Source organism: Ambystoma mexicanum, chromosome 6q, assembly GCF_040938575.1.
Source record: "Ambystoma mexicanum isolate Mex_15411 chromosome 6q, UKY_AmexF1_1, whole genome shotgun sequence".
Classification (NCBI taxonomy): domain Eukaryota; kingdom Metazoa; phylum Chordata; class Amphibia; order Caudata; family Ambystomatidae; genus Ambystoma; species Ambystoma mexicanum.
In genome coordinates this window covers 158,041,401-158,061,075 of record NC_090937.1, presented here as the reverse complement: position 1 = coordinate 158,061,075, position 19,675 = coordinate 158,041,401, and the positions used below count along the sequence as shown (strand labels likewise).

General features: G+C 43.1%; 1 protein-coding gene across 1 annotated transcript in view; it reads left to right on the top strand.

Moving 5' to 3' along the window:
* Window positions 1–19,237, top strand: part of AMTN (amelotin) — a 43,160-nt gene extending 23,923 nt beyond the window's left edge. The window contains exons 6-11 of the mRNA XM_069630582.1: window positions 1,050–1,130; window positions 8,505–8,573; window positions 13,576–13,674; window positions 15,482–15,517; window positions 17,541–17,567; window positions 18,382–19,237. Coding sequence (XP_069486683.1) covers window positions 1,050–1,130; window positions 8,505–8,573; window positions 13,576–13,674; window positions 15,482–15,517; window positions 17,541–17,567; window positions 18,382–18,981 — 912 coding nt within the window. The 3' untranslated portion in view covers window positions 18,982–19,237. The remainder of the gene's footprint in view (window positions 1–1,049; window positions 1,131–8,504; window positions 8,574–13,575; window positions 13,675–15,481; window positions 15,518–17,540; window positions 17,568–18,381) is intronic.
* Window positions 19,238–19,675: the final 438 nt, after the last annotated feature.

The following is a 19,675-nucleotide window of genomic DNA, read 5'->3' as shown; positions in this document are numbered from 1 at the left end:
TAGTGTGTAATCTTGTTATCCATTGCCAGCTAAAGATATTCCACATATGGTGCATAGGAGAAGGTGAGTGGCGTGCTCTCGGTAATTTAGCATTTATTAGCTTTACAGAGATGCAGGTACTGCAACACCTCAACCAATGGGGCTGAAAAACAAAGATGGCAGATGGTAGACATGCGCAAACTAGGGGGTATTTGAGGTCCCAGATCAAAGCTGCATTCAAAGTAGTCTCCTTAACTTAACTCAGCTTAATTGATGCCTTGGACATTTTATTTGGTATGGTTTGATGATTTCATGTTTTAAGTTTACAATATGTAAGGTAAGGATCTATACTGCAATTGAAACACCTGCTTCAGAGTGCCAGGTCAAGCAGAAGGGATAGAGAGTCAAAACATAGATTGGAGACAGGCACATTTCTAAAGCAAGGCAATATGGCTGCATTGCATTACCTTCCAAAGTCGCTATTAGGCAGCATCCTATATCACCTCATGTATATCCTTCTCCTCATTTTGGTTTGAGTTGTTTCACTTAAAAGAGTGTTTTTTAGTACAAGTCCCTGAAATTGCAGTGGTTTTCTTAGCGTATCACTTCCTGTGGAAGTACAACCAATGGCAGTAGCTCGCAAGCCATGAAAAGAAACGTTTACACAAGTCTACAGAGAGTACACATGTTTAGCTCACCTGTTTTCCTAAATAAAATGCATAGAGACTAAAATGAGCTTGGATGAGCAACTAAGTCAAACGTGATGTATACTGCTTGTAGCCCAGAATCGCTTTGTGCAGGCAAAGTGCACTGCTTATTTCCTTGGAGTATATTGTTCAAATAACACATCATTTGTTTAATTAATCTTACCAAAGAAGCATAAAGAGATACGTTGTGCGTTATACCTCGATGTGCATCAATTTGGCTGGGGGGAGGGGGTGTGGAGGTGCTCCAAGCCCCCAAACAGAGAAATGGTTTTCACCGCAGCATGGGACACGCCCTTCATGTTTTGTACATTTTTTGAAATGTTACATCTGCTCTTGTTTAACCCTCTTTACCTTCCTTGTCAGTTTCAAGCAGTTGACAACGTTTTTGGGAACATACCAATGATACCGCCATTCCCAATGCAGCCAGGGATCCAGCAGTCCCCGGTAAGTGGGCATTCCTATTACATCAAAGTGGGCATGGAAAGACTTTATGGGGCGGGTGGTCTGTTCCTGTGGTCAATTTCTGGGGATCTGGGAAATATTGCAACTGGCAGCATCTTATCTACATTTCATTGTTGAAATAATGAAGGTTGCCGCAGAGATATTCCTATCGCGTGATTGGCGATCATTAGGACCCCCTCTTTAATGTCAAGCAGTCTAATGCATTTAGTTTACTCTAGAGCACAAGTTTCCATGACAGAAGATCAGCTTCCACAGTGATAGCAAAATGTTCAAATGCTTGTACATCATAAAGCTACTGTCAGTTTTAATAGTTGATCCTTAATTCCAAGGGCTAGAATACAGTGGGCCTCATTACGACCCTGGCAGAATGGGATAACGGGTGCTGCAAATGGATGTGGACCCGTTAAACCCATTCCGCCTGATTACGAGGTTCCCTCGCGAGACCCGATAAGGACGCTTGGTAAAACCGGGTCCCGCCAGGGGACCAGGGAGCTAACAATGGACTGGTCGTAATCGGCACGTTGTTAGCTCCTTGCACCCATTCTCATTGAGCCCTAAGGGGGCTCGAATGGGAATGGGGAAGGTCCAGGCCCGCGTTCCCTGAAGGAGGAATTACCGGGCCCCCCAAACTTGGAATGGCCCAGTAATTCCCCATTCAGGGAACCCGGACCCGGTTTTGGTGGCAGCAAGGGCATGGCTACCGCCAAAGTCGTAATGAGGCCCAGTATCTAGTTTTGAAGGAATGATCATGAACACATGCACCCCCGTCAACCTAATTAAAGCCTAGATTGATTGAGGAAACTGACATTTCTAATTAACGTTACAAAAAGCCAGTTTTAGCCTAAATTCATCTCTGGTCTTAAAATCGAGGTGTACTTTAATCATGTCAATTTTCTATGTGGCAGCTGCCACACAGGAAATACATTGTCATTGATGAAATGCACTTCTTAATGAAACGTTTGTATAAAAACGGGTCGATGTATTTATTATATGTTGAAGAATGATTTATTTTGTAACGGTGTGTGATTTTAAGGCACAATGTGATGTCAAGTGTCAATTCGCAGTGCAAACCAAATAAATGGTTTGGGCAGGGTTGTGTTTGCCCAGTTTGGTCTAATATGTACCTTGAAACCCCATTTGCTGTATACACGCATTATAAATATTGAATAAATAAATAATAAATAAAATCTGCAAGATATAGAATTAGGCCGTTTTGACAGTGTTATCCAGTAGGGCTGGGCTCATTGACCCCCTGACTGGCAAAGTCCAGACGGGATGTCAAGCTGTTCATAATTAATATGTGCACGCAACATGCCCGTTTACTGAATTTCAGTGGAAATTAGTTTTTGGTATTTTTGATAGTATTTTTTGTGGTTAATTGCATTTAGAGATACTTCCGATTTCACCAGGGCCCCAACACACTTTTAACATCTTTGAAGGTCTTTGAATTTGTTCAAAACCATTTAGTGTGATCAGACAGCCAATAATTGGAAACATGCATAGCATTAACAAAAGACTAAAAAGTTTTTACTAATGATCTTTGAATGGTTATAACTGGAGCCATTGGGAATGTCCATCTTTAAGCACAATCAATCACCCTAGATACCCTGCTCCCTGTACTATGAAGAAAGCTGGAGACGACCATAGAATGGTGAAGGCAGGGAGGAAGCAGACATGCTACTTACCAAGCCCTCAATACTCAGGGAGACTGCTGCCTGGAAGAACGGAGCTTGCCTGATGTCCATAGTTCAGCCAATGCTCCGGCAGATACATTGGCAGAAACCACGCCATGAAGAGTAGTGGTAGGCTGAGGGTGCATCAAAGGAAGTGAAGCAAGAGGGAGGTCCTCCCAACTGAACACCTTCTGAAGAAGCATGAGAAGAAGAACCCCTGCCAGGAGGGTGAGATTATTGTCAGTCTGGGTGTTGTGCTCAGCATCAGAGGTTGTGAAGAGCTAAGAGAGTTCAGCTGAGAAGCAGAGGCCATGAAGAGATCAAAGACAGATGAACCGAGAGCCAGAGGACATAGAGAGACCTACGAAGATTGCGCTGCAATCCAGAGGCTGTATGTAAGCCCGGGAAGATGATGTGTTGAGAGAAGAACGGGCTGTGATGAGGACTAGGAAAAGCTGTGCTGACAAGGGACCTGTTCTCCCAAGAGGGACTATTAATGGAGCATCTCTTCAATGCTGGCTTCTAGCATAGATCTGGACTTTTAAAAGCTTAGATTTATGAAAAATGTATTGGCCAAAGCTTTCTTTTGTAGCATAGGGTTAGACAGGAAGTTAAATGACTTTTCAAGACTTGGTTTCTCATTAGCTTTCCGCTATGCTTTATCAATTAGGGCATCGCTGGAGAGACGGAGACTTGCAAGTTTAGTGTTAAAACATTTGGTGGCAGACGTCACCACCCTGATGTGCGGGAAGCACCTCAAATACACCAATTTGTGTTGCCCCTTCCTTGATACTATTACACAGAACTTTTCTAGAATATTCCCTTCTGAGTTCTTATGTCTGTTTATTCAACCAATGACCTTGTATTCGTTTAAGCTAATGAAAACCATAAAGAACCCAATTGTGACATGCGTTGTACCATTGCTCGGCATTCCCGTATGCCCTATTCCTGGTTCCTGAGTAGAGAAGGAATTGTATGGCTCAAGCGACATTTGTCTAGAGCTTTCTCTCTACACATTATACAGGGGTACTTTTTGCCACTGTAGTTTGGTTGACTTTGGAAAAGTTGCCAGTTCGTTAGGTTTCAAGGTATGCTCCGAGTAGGACTTCAGCCAGCATACCCTGTAGCCGCTCAGCGCACAGTGTGGCTAATGACGTACCACTTTCCTCCTCAAGCATATACTAACATGGGTATATTCAATAATGGAGGAGGAAGGACAATGTAAAAAAGGATGCGATATTAATGTGTTCCTTTAGTTTTCTCTTGTGCTACAGCATCTGCCACTAACTGGAGCATTGTACAGTGCGAGCTTTGTCTTATTGTTTATCAAGAAAAGAAAAAAGGAATTTAAGCTGGTCTTGCTTTCTTTTCCTTTTCTTTAAATATCACAATTGTCCTGCTTGCGTTGTACTTACAATCTCAAACGCAGCATTCATAGTGTGAAATATAACAGTGGACTTGCCCCATAGTTATGTAAAGGAGCAAGGTGCGTCCCCTGTCCCCTTGGGGCTTATGTTGTAAATTCCCTGTGTGTTTTTCTAACAAGAAATTCAGTTAAATACATGTTTTGTTTATCCAGTACCATATATAACATCTGGAATGATACACAATGTTAAAATATGACTTCTTAGCACCAAGTCCACATTTCCATTTGATTTTGTAGACATGCAATTGTCATGTTCACTCTCAGACGCCAATAGTTCACTAAAATGGGCGAGTACGTCTGTAAGGTAAGGGGTCCAATATACTGCCCTCCTGCCAAAAAAGTTGGCCTCACTGAGCATGGAGCCGCAAAAAAGGGGTATTAAAAAGCGAGAAATGCAGGTGCGGAAACACCTGTAGTGGTGATGGGTGCAGGTCGGAAGAACTTGTTACCTGTGTGTCCATATGAACACTCTGTTTTGTTTGTGATGCAGATGGATGGGCACAGGTAGCCCATAAGAACAGCCCTGGGTTGCGAAGCATGGATTGAGGTGGAGGTTGCTGATAGGGGGTGGGTAGGGTGGGAGTGTGTCACGTGCAGTAGACCTTGTGGGTCATCTGAAGGGAGTGAGTGAAGTGCTAGGTTGAACGATCTTTTTGTAATGCAGGTGTTTGTTTATTGATGTATAAAGCGCATCACACCCTAGGGTATCTGGGCGCATTTTGGTTACAGTTGCGTACATAAATACATAACAGGTGATAAACAATACAGTAACATAATCTACAGGTATGGTAACGTATTCTGCAGGATAGAAAACAAGTTCATTACATGGGCACAGCAGGTATCACAGGTATGGCATTAGTAGTATGAGACGCAGCAAAGTTAGATATCAGTTAGATAATGGGTTAGTTGAGTGATAAGGGGAAGGGTCAAGAGGGAGGGTTTGGTGTATTGTCATCTCCTGACTCTTGGTTGTAGATTTCTTCAAGAGATTCTCGTGTGGTTCAATGTCGCGCAGGTGGGCGTAAAAGTATAGTACACACCTTCAAAAAACATGAACCTGTGAATGAGCAAGAAACTCATAATGCATTTGGAGCACTGATGGTAGATCAATCATCACGAAAGGGAAAACATACCCAAATCTTATTTTCCAGGACTTAGAAAGGATTGAAATAAAGCGCCTGTATTTTGAATTACGATACTTAATGGAGAGAAAGGGCAGGGAGGGATGGGCAGCAGGATCACGCGCGAGAGTAGAATACGAGGTCTTGGCAGTTCAGTGATTTCTATAACAGCCAACGGGATAAGCTTTCATGTGGGTGAACATGTACCTATTATGCAATGAAAAGCCCTTACCAAAGTCGCATATGCGCACTGAGACAGTAAAGGTGCGGGTGCATACGCAGACATAAGGTATATTGCAATTCTATGGCAATTATTGCCTCCCTAGGCTCAGATACTCTCAACATTTGCCATTCATCATCTATTCCCTAATAGTACAATATTGAAAGTAATGAACATTTATACCAAATGTTGGCATCAAATGCCCAGTAACGCATGCCACTTTCCAGGTATGCCCAGGTAACAGCGCCACTTTTCAAGTATTAACCTTCCTATGCCTAGGTACTCCCTTCATTTGCTAGTTGTAACCATTGTATACGCGAATACACACACATCATCTGTTAGATATAGCATTATATGGCCAGGTAGTCACAATATTTTCTAGGTATTGTTAACACGTGCCCAGACTCTTCCCATCATTTTCTTGCAAGTGCCATGATATGCACAAGTGCTCACACATTACACTAGCTTTTGCCTTCATATGCCCAGATAGGCATCCCCGTTGTTGGGTGCTGGCATCATGTTGGTAGGTTCACATTGCATTTGCCAGGTTTTGTCATGCATAGTTCGAAAGAATTCCACATTTTACTAGCTCTGGGCCCATATGTTTACTTAGTGACCATTCATATCATTGTCCAGGTCCACTCATCAATCGTCAGATATTGTCATAGTATGCCCAGGTGCTCACATCATGTCTGGTCTTGCCTTCAAATGCCTAAGTCTAAGTACTCCCAATGATATCCCATCTAACGCTATCATATGCCTAGGTTCACACAGGACAGGTTGAGGTACTCACGTTCATTTCCGGGTAATGTGCTTCAGCATTTGAGAGGAGCATAACATCCCTGATCTCTGCTTCTCATGTGGACCCCTTGCTTTTCTGCCTTTATAGGGGGCTGTGTATAGTTGTGGGTGTGTGCAAGTGAGAAAACATGGATGATGTCCCCATCTCTCATGCACAGACACTGTGAAAGCTCCAACCATAGAGTAATGTGGCATACCAGCTCCCTCTCCCTCCCTCCTGATGCGGAATTTGGAGGCAGAAGACTTGATCGGGGGGAGGCTAGGGGGCTATAGCCCTGGGTCTTTTGGTTGTAGCCCCAGATAGGAGCGCAGGGGCTACGAACAAAAGGCTACCTAGCCCCGAGTCCCGACAGTCCTGACATTAGCCTAGCCCCAGATATTTTCCAGACCTAGCAACACCCCTGTGTGAAGGTGAGTGAGGCAGGCTAGACCAGGGTGCAACGATCCTCTCTCACTGGAAATGTGAGGGCTCCCAACCAGGTGTGTGGGGTGCAGTGTACAGTGGTCCAGCAATGTTCTCACCTGTCAGCCACTTGCTCTGGGAGACCCTTAATTCACATAGTGCAAATCCCCTGATGTGACGTGGATGTATATGGGAACAATTCTTCGGTGTGCAGAAACATTAGACTGTGCAGCGGTTTTGTGTTCTTTGGAGAGAGACGTGTAGACTGATATTTCCTTTTCATGCATGTTAGCAGCCCATCATTGACTGTCTAATGAAAAGAGAAGACATACTACAACTATATTTTATTTTCATTAAAAAAAAACAATTGGAAAGACAGGTGTGTACACTACTATGTCTGCCAGTGGGATGTGTGATGAAGCAGACCTGGCACCCGTTGTGTAAGTGAAATAACAATAACAAATGGTGCACTGCCTGCTACATTCTTTTGCCTCCTAACACTAAAGCAATATTTTGGACTATATAGAGCGGGTGTAAGCGGCCCATTCAAGCCAAAACTAACCAGAGCAATGGAAACCAAACCCAATTGCCATTATTAATAGACAAACATACAATGCAAAGTGACTGTGCATTACTTTTATATGTATTGTGCTCAAGAAAGCCCACCAGTGTAGAACATGCATTTTCCGAAACATAAAGAAACTGCAATGTTTTTTTTTTTGACATCAGAAACAAAGCCTATTCGATAACAATGTGGCATAGTTTCATGCACATTCAAGAAACCATGCCAATGTTGGTCCTTGCTGCTCTCTTGCGTACCACGTTGATTGTTTGTTTGATGAGTGATGCCAGTCTGATTTTGCTCACTATCGGTCCTTGCGGCTCTCTTGAATAGCATGTTGATTGGTTGCTTGACAAGTCATTCCAGTCTGATTTCGCTCAAATTTAGTCCTTGCTGCTCTCTTGAATAGCATCTTGATTGGTTGCTTGACGAGCCACCAGTCGGATTTTGCTCACTATCGATCCCTGCTTCTCTCTTGAATAGCATGTTGATTGGCTGCTTGACAAGCCATGCCAGTCTGACTGTGCTGAATGTTGGTCCTTGCTGCTATCTTGCATAGCATGTTGATTGGTTGCTTGACAAGCCATGCCAGTCTGATTGTGGTGAATGTTGGTCCTTGCTGTTCTCTTGCATAGCATGTTGATTGGTTGCTTGACAAGCCATGGCATTCTGATTTTGCTCAATGTTGGTCCTTGCAGCTCTCTTGCATAGTATGTTGATTGGTTGCTTGACAAGCAATAGCAGTCTGATTTTGCTCAATCTTGGTTATTTCTGTTCTCTTGCAAACTATGTTAATTGGTTGCTTGACAAGCCATGTCAGTTGGAACTTTGACATTCATGTATTAACAGATCGGTGCAGAGGGCAGGGCTATTGGAACCACTCTCCAAGGTGTGGCAGCATGATTCCTAGTTTGCATTCGAAAGAAGCCTCAGTGCTCAAATTCATCTGAACATGCCCTGTTAAGTATTTGCTCAAGAATGGGTTCATGAATCGATGAACGACAGGAAAGAAACGGGATACCATTTTATAAAAAAAAAATCTTATCACACACCCAGGTGTGTTCCCTGCAACCACGCATTAAAGTTCACCTAATGTTAGACATTTTAGTACTGCTAAATGCATTTAATTGTAATCCAATCTCTTTTGTAGTTGAATCCTGTGTTTAATATGATGCCACCAATGACGAGGTTCATGGCAAACGCACAGGACCTTCCAGCAGTAAGTTGCACCCAGCTTTTTTTGTCTGTTCCCTAAGTTTATAAACCTGTTTTTTTAATTCAAGCTGAGAAGTGGAAACTATGTTGCAAATGTGTTTTCTTTGTTGCAAGGGTGTAAACCAATTAGGGGTGTGTGGGAGGAAAAAATACTGTTATGGAAGAAACAAAGGGGGGGTTATGTTAGTTGAAAGAAATGCAAATTGCATTCAGCGGACTGCCAACATTAGCACTTAAGCGCTGTTGGGTGCACTGCATGCAGTTTTCAACACTCACAAAGCAGAGTGTAATCGTGAAGAGTAAAGGAAGGTAAAATCAATCTTTTTACTCTAGCTTCAACCAGCAAAAAGGGTCAAGCCATAGGCCGCATGCCCATTGGACTAGTCCTACAATAGTGCAGTGTATATCTGTTGAATAGTGGACATGGTCCATTAAAACTGCAGTGCATGATCTTCACCCGCCATTCATGTTACTGCACGTGCTCATGTTGCAAGTCCAGCTGAATGGCAGAACAAGTGGTGTTCACGGATCTGGGTGCATGAGCAAAGCAAGTCCATAGGATTGGCCATAAAATAACTCCTATGGGGTCCTACTTTTTGCCAAGTTTTATTCTGCTGGCCCCACAGATTTACAGTGTAAGAACTGTCCAGTGACCCATGTTCACACAGCACAGTCCTCATCAGAAGAGGTATTAGTACAAGAACTGCCTGGATAAGCAGGTTCACAGATTGTACTATGTCCATATGGCTGTTAGGACAAAACCATTCATAAACCAGGATGGGCGTAGATTTTTGGGTCTGCCCAGTCAAACTGACCTAGCCAATGAGGGCCTAATCCATAGTGCTGCCTTCTCAGTCTCTCAATAGTCTGGGAGCTTGTCCATGGTTATGATTACGTTACGTTATTTATAACGTGCTTAATACCCAGAGGTTTCTAAGCGTGGACCCAGGGATCTAACTTGTGTTGCTATGTTTCGTCTTCCTTCCAAGGCGAGCATGTTGCCCCTGAGCTATCCTCCCGAGACATGGTTGTTTGTCACCATAGTCTGTGTGGATTCATCCTCACAATGAGCAGCATAGACGGTTTAGGGTGTGGTCTCCATTTAGACAATCGAGTATCGGCCCTTGTGTGGAAGGAACTGAAGCTGAAGAAAAGTGTATGCCGGCAGATAGAAGGGACGCATCATCTAGGACAGCAAAGGTTAACGTGATCCTAGCTCTTCTTCTTTGCAGTACAGTGCTGATATCACAGCGTCATAGACTGGTCCACCAAAATACACACTGCATATGTGTAGAAACTGGACATTGGTATCATGAATTTAGTAGGCCAGAATACATGAAAATGGAATAGAAAACTGTGTTGCAGCAAGAATAATAGGCACATGAAACTGAGGGGCAAGGCTGCCTGCCCTGGAGTCAAGATTCAAGAAGCAAGGTCAGCAATCTGTTATGAAGAAGAAAGAGCATGCAGAAGATGAACCTTCTCGCATTAAGGTGCAAGATAGAACACAAAGGATGCCAAACTTTAATTCATTTAGAGCAGTTGAAAGCTGCAAAATGGGCCAAATTGTGGTCTCCCGTCACCTGAGCCAACAATGGAAATAGAGCTTGAACTTGAAATCCAAGACACGATAGCGAGTGCCCTCACTCCTGTGCATTTTCAAAGACAAGGATATTCTGCAAGGCCAAGGACAAAGACAATTTCATGGCAGAAGGCGAGGGCGATAAGAGATGTTGGGCTAATTGGGTAGTGAGGTAGTTTCATGTCCAACCTCCCTGCACCTCGGTCTTAGCTTACATGCTGCTAAATTAACCGAAGGTTCCATACGTGGCACAAGCATGCCAACCAATTGTATTAGTCCATATAATGAAAGACCTTATAGTTTGAAGACCAATGATAAACTGTGTATCTAATGTGTGTGAAATTACATGTTTTTTAGAAGTAGGCATACGTTGTCCACCTGATAATAGACAACCAATTACAATCCTAGCCCCTATAGAAAAATATACTTAGATGTCTCCCTTAACCAATCCCGACCCCGATAGGTATTTTCATTATTGCCACGTAGTATGATGTCACTCTGACACATTTGTTATATAAAAAACATATTTTGTGTAAAGATCATTGAGAGACTGAGAGTACATCAGTTGATGTTCGTTGTAGCCTGCCTGTTTTCGATAATTGTTAATAAAACAGTAACTTGCCATCTTCCTGGGTTGGTTCTGTTATTTGGACTCAGAATTATTCTGGTGGGATCCCATCCATTACATATGCACGTTCCTAAACAGCCATATGCCCACTTCTGTACAGGGAATAGATGACATAAAAGCTGCTTATTATTATGATTGTTCTTTTATAATGCACTTAATACCAGTGACTGGGGTCTATGTACAGTATCAGAATTCAAACCTGTGATGCGCTGCGTTGTCTTTCTTCCAAGACAAACGTGTTGCCCCTGAGCTATCCTTCCTCACTTATCCTTCCTATTAAAACTTTGGGGTGGATCTGCACATGGGTTGTAAGGTACATGAAGAATGACAGCCGAAAGTCCCACTGCTGTATTAAAGGAAAGCTTCCTACTGCTCATGTGGTGAAGTGCATCTCCTCAGATGGCACACATAATCAGAGCACAAAAGTAAATTTATATGTGCACCGTCCTGTACAAAACCTACAGAGATTGTTGGGATCCATGGCAGCGATAGATGTAGTAGCTCATAGAAAGTGGATCTCCATCCTTTTCTTCAGGCATGCAACCTTATTGATGGCCTCCTACTCATACTGCAGGACCTGCTTCACCTATTGAAGCACATTGAGCCACTCTGGAGGTATCTTCTAAATGCTTCAGGGAGAGAATTGCAAAGGCCATAGTTGGGTCTGCAACCTTTGTCTCTCTGGATATTATGGAATTCTAATTCTATCAGCCTTAGCTGCCATATTTAGTGGTGAGGGATCATGGGAGACTTAATCAAAAACATCTGGAGGGATTGAGATTGCAGACTCAGCAGTACCTTGAAATGGATCCTTTAATGGCCAAATATGGTGCATCTTCTCAAACTCAACGTATAGAGGTGCATACACCCATGCAGTCATCTATTGTAACAGCCAGAGCTCAGATTGTTTCACTGTTTCATTGGCAATCTGATGCTGCAGTTTCTACACATCTGCAGCGTGTATTTTGGTGGACCAATCTGTGGAATGTACTCATGTTTGACATGACTAAATACCACACATGGACATTTGATGAGTCTTTGAGACTGTATTTCACATTTTGTAGACCAGTTGGAAAGGAAAAATCTCTGCCCTCTGCAGCAGTCATTATCTACATGTCATGGCTTAGTGCAGCCATTAGTACTCTTGGCTGCCTGTAAACGCGAAATGTGGTTTGAGGGACATTCTTCCAAACACCTTCTACAGCCACTTGAATCTTTTTAGATGGTGAGAACTAGATTTGGGGGACTAGTCTACACAATTTTGACTTCTACTGTTTGCATTAGTAGGCTACATATTTCTAACTGAACTGGAAAATAATGGTCGGAATGGCTTTCAGCTTTAATATGGCAGCTGCCCCCATTTTATTTATAAATTGAGCAAATATGACCATTGTTATTGGACTGCAGCCTGTCTGTGGGGCGGACAGTATGAGAAGTATCTTCTTATATATGTCCACTGAGCCAGTCCTGTCTGTAGGGCCAACAATACAAGACATGTAAGCGAACACACCTCCAATAAGTGGAGCTCAATCTCCAAACCTTTCTTGTACTATCAATACATAGGAGCAAAAGGACGATGACTGATTTGTGATCTTGGTGTCTCTGCGATCAGATTAGCCTTAGTGCTCACTTGTTTACACATATCTGCTGACATATGCCAAGCCTATAATAAAGCCTACTGGAACAAAAATTGAAGAAATGTCCAGGGATATATGTATGATATCTTGGTGAATCCAGGAGTCACAAATGATCCCTCTTTAGGTTGCATCAGAAGTTCACCATGTCAACTATCTCATTTTTTCCATACGATTGAACCCACAATCCACCCAATTATTTGAGTGCCCTACCCAATAATTATGTTAAGAAACCCAGTTTTCTTTCTCACACTGGTGACATTCTCCCAGAGCAGCTACTCGGTGGACAAATAGCGATTGCTGTTAAAACTCACAAACTCTGACCCTCCCGTGAAATTTCCCCTCTGTGCCAAAGCTGAAACTCTTGCAGAACTCAAACAACGCACCAGTTACTGTGGTAAGGATGCCTGCAAAGGGCCTCATTAGGACCCAGGCGGTAAGGGGTTTACGGTGGCGTAAACAGCGCCGACCCTTACCGCCTGATTCCGAGGTCCCTTAGCGCCATGGAGGTTTTAACACCTGCTTTTAGCAGGTGTTAAAATCCATGGCGCTAAGGGACCTTGTTGTTAATTACGCCACCGTAATTTACGGTGGCGTAATTAACGCCTTCCCCACTCCCATTATGCCCTATGGGGCAAAAATGGGAATGGGGAAGGGTAAATGGGTTAATGGGGACTTACCGCCCCACTCACCTCGGAATGGGGCGATAAGTCCGCCAACCACCATGGCGTAAACATAGTTTACGCCATGGTGGTAAAGGTACGACCCAGGCGGTAACTTACCGCCTGGGTCGTAATGAGGCCCAATGTCTTTGTTTGCTTATTGGGGTCCCCACACCTGTTTCAATCAAGAAAATGACCCTCCTTTATGAATAATTGTATGCATTATCCTAGAGCCTGTTGCATTCTGGTTACTGTTCCTGGCAAAGGCTCCTGAAAAGGAGCAGAAACATCTGCAAATGGCCTTCAGTCATTAGGCCTACAATAAGACACTTTATCAACATATACCCTAAGGTGGAATTTCTGGGGTTTTACATCTGTATAGTTAAATAAATAGGCTGAAGAAAGTAAGAAAATAGTGGGTGAATGATGCAAAGAATGGAGTATATTCCTTGTGATTTAATTTAAATGTCCTTAACTTATGTGTTTTGTATGTGTTGCAGGGTAACCAACCACCTGGATTCATGCCATACCCACAGGTCCTTCCGATGAATGTGGGTGAAATGACGGTCCATCAGCCAATGTTTCCCCATCCCCATCACGTAAGAATGTTTTGGGGGCGAAGGTTCTGCATTATGTTATCTTCTGCTCTTTTGTCATGACTGTAAATAAATGTTTTTTTTTAAGTTTCTTAGTTCTTAATAGTACTCTCAATCAGCAGACATCCTAAAATTCTAAACCATTGTGTTTCCCCTGCTTTATGTACAGTTAGTTGAACATTCCTGAATGACTGAGCAGAGACGGTGCTGGGCACCAGCAGCAAGCCTCGGGTCCATGGTGCACCACCTCAAGAACCAGGGTACCCTGGAGAGACCTCCCTTTGGGCCATCATCAACTGGTTACTAGGAGGGTGATTGCTTTGGCCCCTCAAGGGCACAAATAGATGTTAAAAGTCAGCATTAAACCATTATGCCTGGCTTAACACATGCTGCTGTGCTCCATGGCATTTTCTTCTTGCAGATGGAGTAGGGTCTTAAGACTGGATCACAATTTCTTAGAGTAACAATAAGGGACTCATTTTTGAGTCCTGCATAGCCTAAATGGAAGCGCTAAAGAGAGGTGTAATGGTGTTATGCCTGTTTTAATGCCTCCCTTCACGCCCTGGGGGATTTTCATTGTTTTTGAAGGCAGAGGACAGGGACAGAACTGCAGTTAAGTTTCCATCCCCCCGTTTGCCCTCTGCCTTCAAAAAATAACTTGGTTTTATGCCAGCATGAGATTTTCATACTGGCGAAATGTCAGGGATTTCCTATGGAATCAAAGATTAGGAAATCATTGTAAATGATGTCTGCCATGAGTACATGGTAGGCCGCGTTTTATTTGCAACTGTCATCTGTTTACACTTCTCATTTGCATTCCACCATGAAAATGACAACAATTGGCCAGAGGTGACCTGTTTGCACATAAGTGCAAACATAATCGGCGCCCCCCTCCCCCTTGGGCAATTACTATTTTTTACAAATTGAGCTCCTTAGTACTCCAAATAAGTTCCTGCTACCACAGACAATTAAACAGGAAAGGGATCTCCAGGTAATCTTTTCTGACAATCCTCAAATTTCCAAAGTTTGTGATAAGGCAGTGCAGAAAGCCCAAGAGGTCTTGCCAGGACAAACATGCATGAGTGATATCCCTGAGAACGGCCATGCAGGTGGAAACATGGATACCCCAGAAAGCACACGAAGAGATGTGCAAGTGTCTAAAGAAATACAGTTGTGGACGGTTTTTGAATAATTTCCTGACATATTCGGAAAGTTCAGATAAAGTTATGACATCTAAAAAAGGGTAGTCCAATGGAACCTGAATTCAAACAAGCATAAATAAGACAACTTCTTAGTTTTCCACACACCATATTAAGAGGTATTATTCCACAAAATAGGACAGCCTAAAAATAGGTGTCTGCAACGTTTAGCTCTACAGATGTTTTGGACTACAGTTGAATTGAGCCCTAGCCAGCAGAGTCAATGGTGAGGGGTCATGGGAGTCATAGTACAAAACACCTGGAGAGAAAAACGTTTGAGGACCACTGCCCTAAACCTCTCCATTGTTTTCTAAGGGGTTGGAAACAATGCTCCACAATATGCGTGCAAGGGTGTAAATCACAAAATCTGCAAGTGCAACATAATAAATAATTGAATGCATATAATAGCGGGATATGGCAATGGCATAGTCAAATGGGCCTGTGTGTTACACAGAATTATTTTTCACCAGACTCAAAAGTGTAGTCATGATATATTTACTGATTTTATTTGTGTTGAATATTGTGTTTTCAATGCCTTTGAATTCAAGAGCGTGCACTACATAACCACTGCTTTTACTTATGGATTAACCAACATTTATATTTTTTTGCAGCTTTTCCCAATAATCATAACACAGATGGGACAACAGGTGAGATAGTCCTTCAAGAAAATTAAACTCCTGTAGTAATGTATAGGGAAGGAGGGGGTGTGAATGAAAACGTCTGCAAATTGCAATTTATGAAAGCTTTAATGGGGTATTATTCTTTAAAGGGTTGACTGCATGGAGGGGACCACCAATCTGTGCACTTAGGATGGTACCATTGCATATTCAGTAGGACAAAAATTGCCACCTAAACCAAGCATTAGATGTTTTGTCAATGTTGCCAGGAAAATAAGACATTTTAGGATGTCACTATTGACTAATACACTTTTTGGGAGGTCCAGTTTAAAGAGCAAATAACATTAATTAATACAGATTGTTATATTTCTCATACATACTATATTTTTTATAATGAGCAACTACATACTTGTATTTTAGCAATTAGATTTTTTAAATAAAGCTTGGTTCTTTAGTCCACTTTTCATTTCTGTGTGTAATGACTTGGGAAACAGTCTAGTCCTGTAAGAGCACAGCAGTGGTGTTGAAGAGCCACTAACAGAGATGTCTTTTTACTCTGCTTTTTACTGGGTGGGTGTTACCTAGGGTGGTCTTGAGCAATCTCTTCGCATGGTGTAGCCAACTGGTACTGCTTCCTGCCTCTAGATTTAGAGGTTAGTAAGCGTTCCGGCCTGAACTTCCAGTCCCTGCATATGGTAACAGTATAAATATGTGGCAGTATTCCCAGTTCTGAATTCAGTCCTAAAGCCTTTTCTGCATTGACATTCTAAGTTGTGTTTGAATGTTTAAGCAAATGTGCCGATGAAGGGCTATAGAATCGTTTGGAATATGATCATTTAGTTTGGTTGTGATTGCTGCAAACAGAACATTTCCGGCGAGGTTCTAGAGTGAATCATAGTAGTGCTCTAGAGCAACACGTGACTGTGACACATTTGAGTAAAAAGTTGTCAATTCAGTGAAAAGGGAGTAGCACATCATAACATTGGAATATCTGTAGAGAATTGGGGCCATATCACATAAATTGGCAGTTGACAGGCAATTCTGCACCAGTGACAAGTAATTTAACACAAATATGTGCACAGTCCAGACAAATGCGCTGCCCACTCCACCTGAGACTGGGTGATCTGCTCCCCACTGTCTCCTCCCCTGGTGGCTTGTAGATCCCTTGCTGCCAATTGCCCACCCTCCCCCGCCAGTGTAAGCTGCTCCTTCTTTTTGTCTCTGCTTCCCTCTCTGTGTTCTTCCCCCTATGATTGTAAAGTACTCCGCTGCTTCCCGACGCTCGGTCCGCACTCAATAAATACCATAGTAATATAAATAATAAAAACACAAATGTTGTACTTGTGCAAGTATCTAGCCTTTTAGGGCCCGATTCATGGAATTAGTTGCACGGTTCAAAGTGACTTTGCACTGCTGAAAAGTGAATTTGCACTGCCGACACTAAAAGGCTATATACTTGCACCAGTGCAAAATGTGTGTAATGTGGGCCCAGATACTTAAAAACTCATATCCTCACGCTACCCTCCTTCCAACTCTTGGCCCCCCTACAGTGGAACTCCCTACCGATCTCCATCCGCCCCACCCCTACCTACTCATCCTTCTGCTCCTCCCTGAAAGCCCTTCTTCTTCACTCCCACCCCGACTCCCCTTCCCTACCCCTCTCCTCTTCTAACCCCTTGCCCCTTCCTTCCCCTTCCTCCTTCCCCCTTCCCTAATGACCTCAAATTGGTCACTGAAACCACTTAGGGGCATTGGAGGTCACCAGATCACTCCCCCTTCCCTTTCCCCTTCACCATTCCTCCTCCCTCCCACTCCCCTGACCACAAAACAGACATTGTAACCCCCATCACCTACTCCCTCTCCCCTCCCCTTTCCCCACACTCCCCCTCATTTTAGTAAATTGTTCTACCTATTGTTCTAATGACTTGTTTCATGTTTGTAAATATGTTTCTCTCACTATTGTACCTGTTGTTATACTGTAAAGCGCTTTGGCTTAAAGCGCTATATAAACTCAATAAACATAAACATAATATGTGTCCTGTTTTTCTTTCAGGGTATGCCGATAAGTTCTGAAGAAATGGTAACTATGTTTACAGTACAGCAAATATTCTATGAAAGTGCCCTTTCCGAATTCCAAGACCAGAGAGCAAAGTACCTCTAAATTCTGCCCTCACGAGTGTCTGCAAATTGGGTCAAGTGTGTTTGCGCCTCCCCAGTGGCCCCGGTGCTTTCAATATGCCAAACTGCACTTGTCGAGGTGCAATGGTTTTTTAATGTGTCCCAGTGTTTTTAAAAATAGGGCACACTTTACCCTACTGCTAATACTGTGCAAACCTTGCACTTGCAACGGTGCAAAGTTACTGTAATCTGGATTCTGGTGAATATGTGTGTACTAAGGTATCCACTCGGGAGGATAGCTCAAGGGCAACGTGCTTGCCTTGAAAGCAAGACAACATGGAGCAATATAGGTTTGATTCCCGGGTCTGCGCTTAGAAACCTCTGGGTATTAAGCACATTATAAATAACCTATCATATCATCAAATATATGTTTATTCCAAACCAAAGACTTGGCTGGTTTTTTGTGGCTCATTCTCCAAGCAGCCATCTTATACCAAAACAACAGCACCCTAACAAATATTTTAGCAAAGAAATAGCGCAGGGATCCCCAACGTGCACCTGTTCATTTGTAATGTATACCTTTACATTGTATCTGGAGTATCAGGAAGAGAATGGTAAATATGACCTACATGAATGTTCCATTTGTCAAGATGTATATATTAGTTACATGGGAAGCAAACATATGTGCATTTCCTTAGACATTTTAGAGGCAACATTTTGTATGTGTTTTCTTGTGTGTACAGTTTTGCTAACCCATATATGTTTTTCTCACATAGCAACTTGTGCCACAAATCTTTACTGGGATGATTATGCCACCATTTGGGCCTGCAGTACCTGGATTCCCAGTGTTACCTGGTTTACCCGCATTGCCAGGGTTACCAGTACTGCCACCACTTTTACAAGGGGCAATACTTCCTGCAGGCCAGGCAGGCGCCAGCCTGGATGAACAGGAGGCTGTTCCAATGGGTCAAGCAGGAGCAAACGCTAACAACCAGGGGCAGTCCGCGAGCCCTGCAGCCGGCGTCACTCAAGCACAAGACACGCAAGAAATAGTTGCAGTGACTGTGCCGGCAGGCATGAGAAATGGAGTGACTGAAGTTGGCCTGCAAGGCGCAGGCAAGGGTGGTCTCTTGCAAACCTACACACCGCCAGCTGGCTTAAAGCAGTTCCCTACGGACAGTGTGACTGACTTCATGTTTGTTGAACCGACTGCGCTAGCAACTGATACCTCCCCATCTTCAGGAGATGGAAGGCACCAACATTCATTCAGGCCACACAATCAAAGGTTCGACAGTCAGGTCAGGGGAGATCATCACTTGCCAATGGTATCCCATGAGGGCAAGCCTTTGAGGAAGCACAAGAAGAGGCGTGCCTAAAACACACTTGCCCTGGAAGAGCGGAAAGTCAGAGATCACGCAGTGGCATGTCCATCGAAAGAGAGAAGCGTAGTGCCATACGCCTTCAAAGAAATGTGCAGAAAATGGCAGTAAATAAGAAAGCAAGATTGCCATTGAAAAAGCATAGAAAGGGAATAATGCAGGTCTTTTATTCTGTGTGCTAATGAAAAGATTTTTTTTTATAAAAACGATTTATTGTAAAAAAAAAAAGTGTGTCTGTTTTGATTTTCAGAAGCTTTCTCCCATGACCTTACAGGATATCATCTAAGCCTCCATTTTGTAAAATGGATGCTTCCAAATTTCCCAAGGAACCATTAGATGTCATAAGGTGAAACGGTGGTCTACGGACTTGTATCAAATAGGACCTACATTGATCTGTTGTGCCGACACATGACATGTGTTTCTGTTGTATGTATCAGGGTCCGCCTCCAGGTGTCCCTTTATTGTAAGGCCTGTCCACAAGGCATATTTGTGACTGTGTAAAGTGCACGCGCCCTATAAAGTCTGGCGAATTCTGCAATTCAGAATGGTTTGTTCGATCAGTTAATATGCACTTTCACATGTCCACTTTTAGCTTGCGTCACATCTAGACAGAATTGTGAAGATTAGCATTGCGTCCCATCCAGACACCTGTAATACTAGCATGCGTCACATCTAGACAGAATTGTGAAGA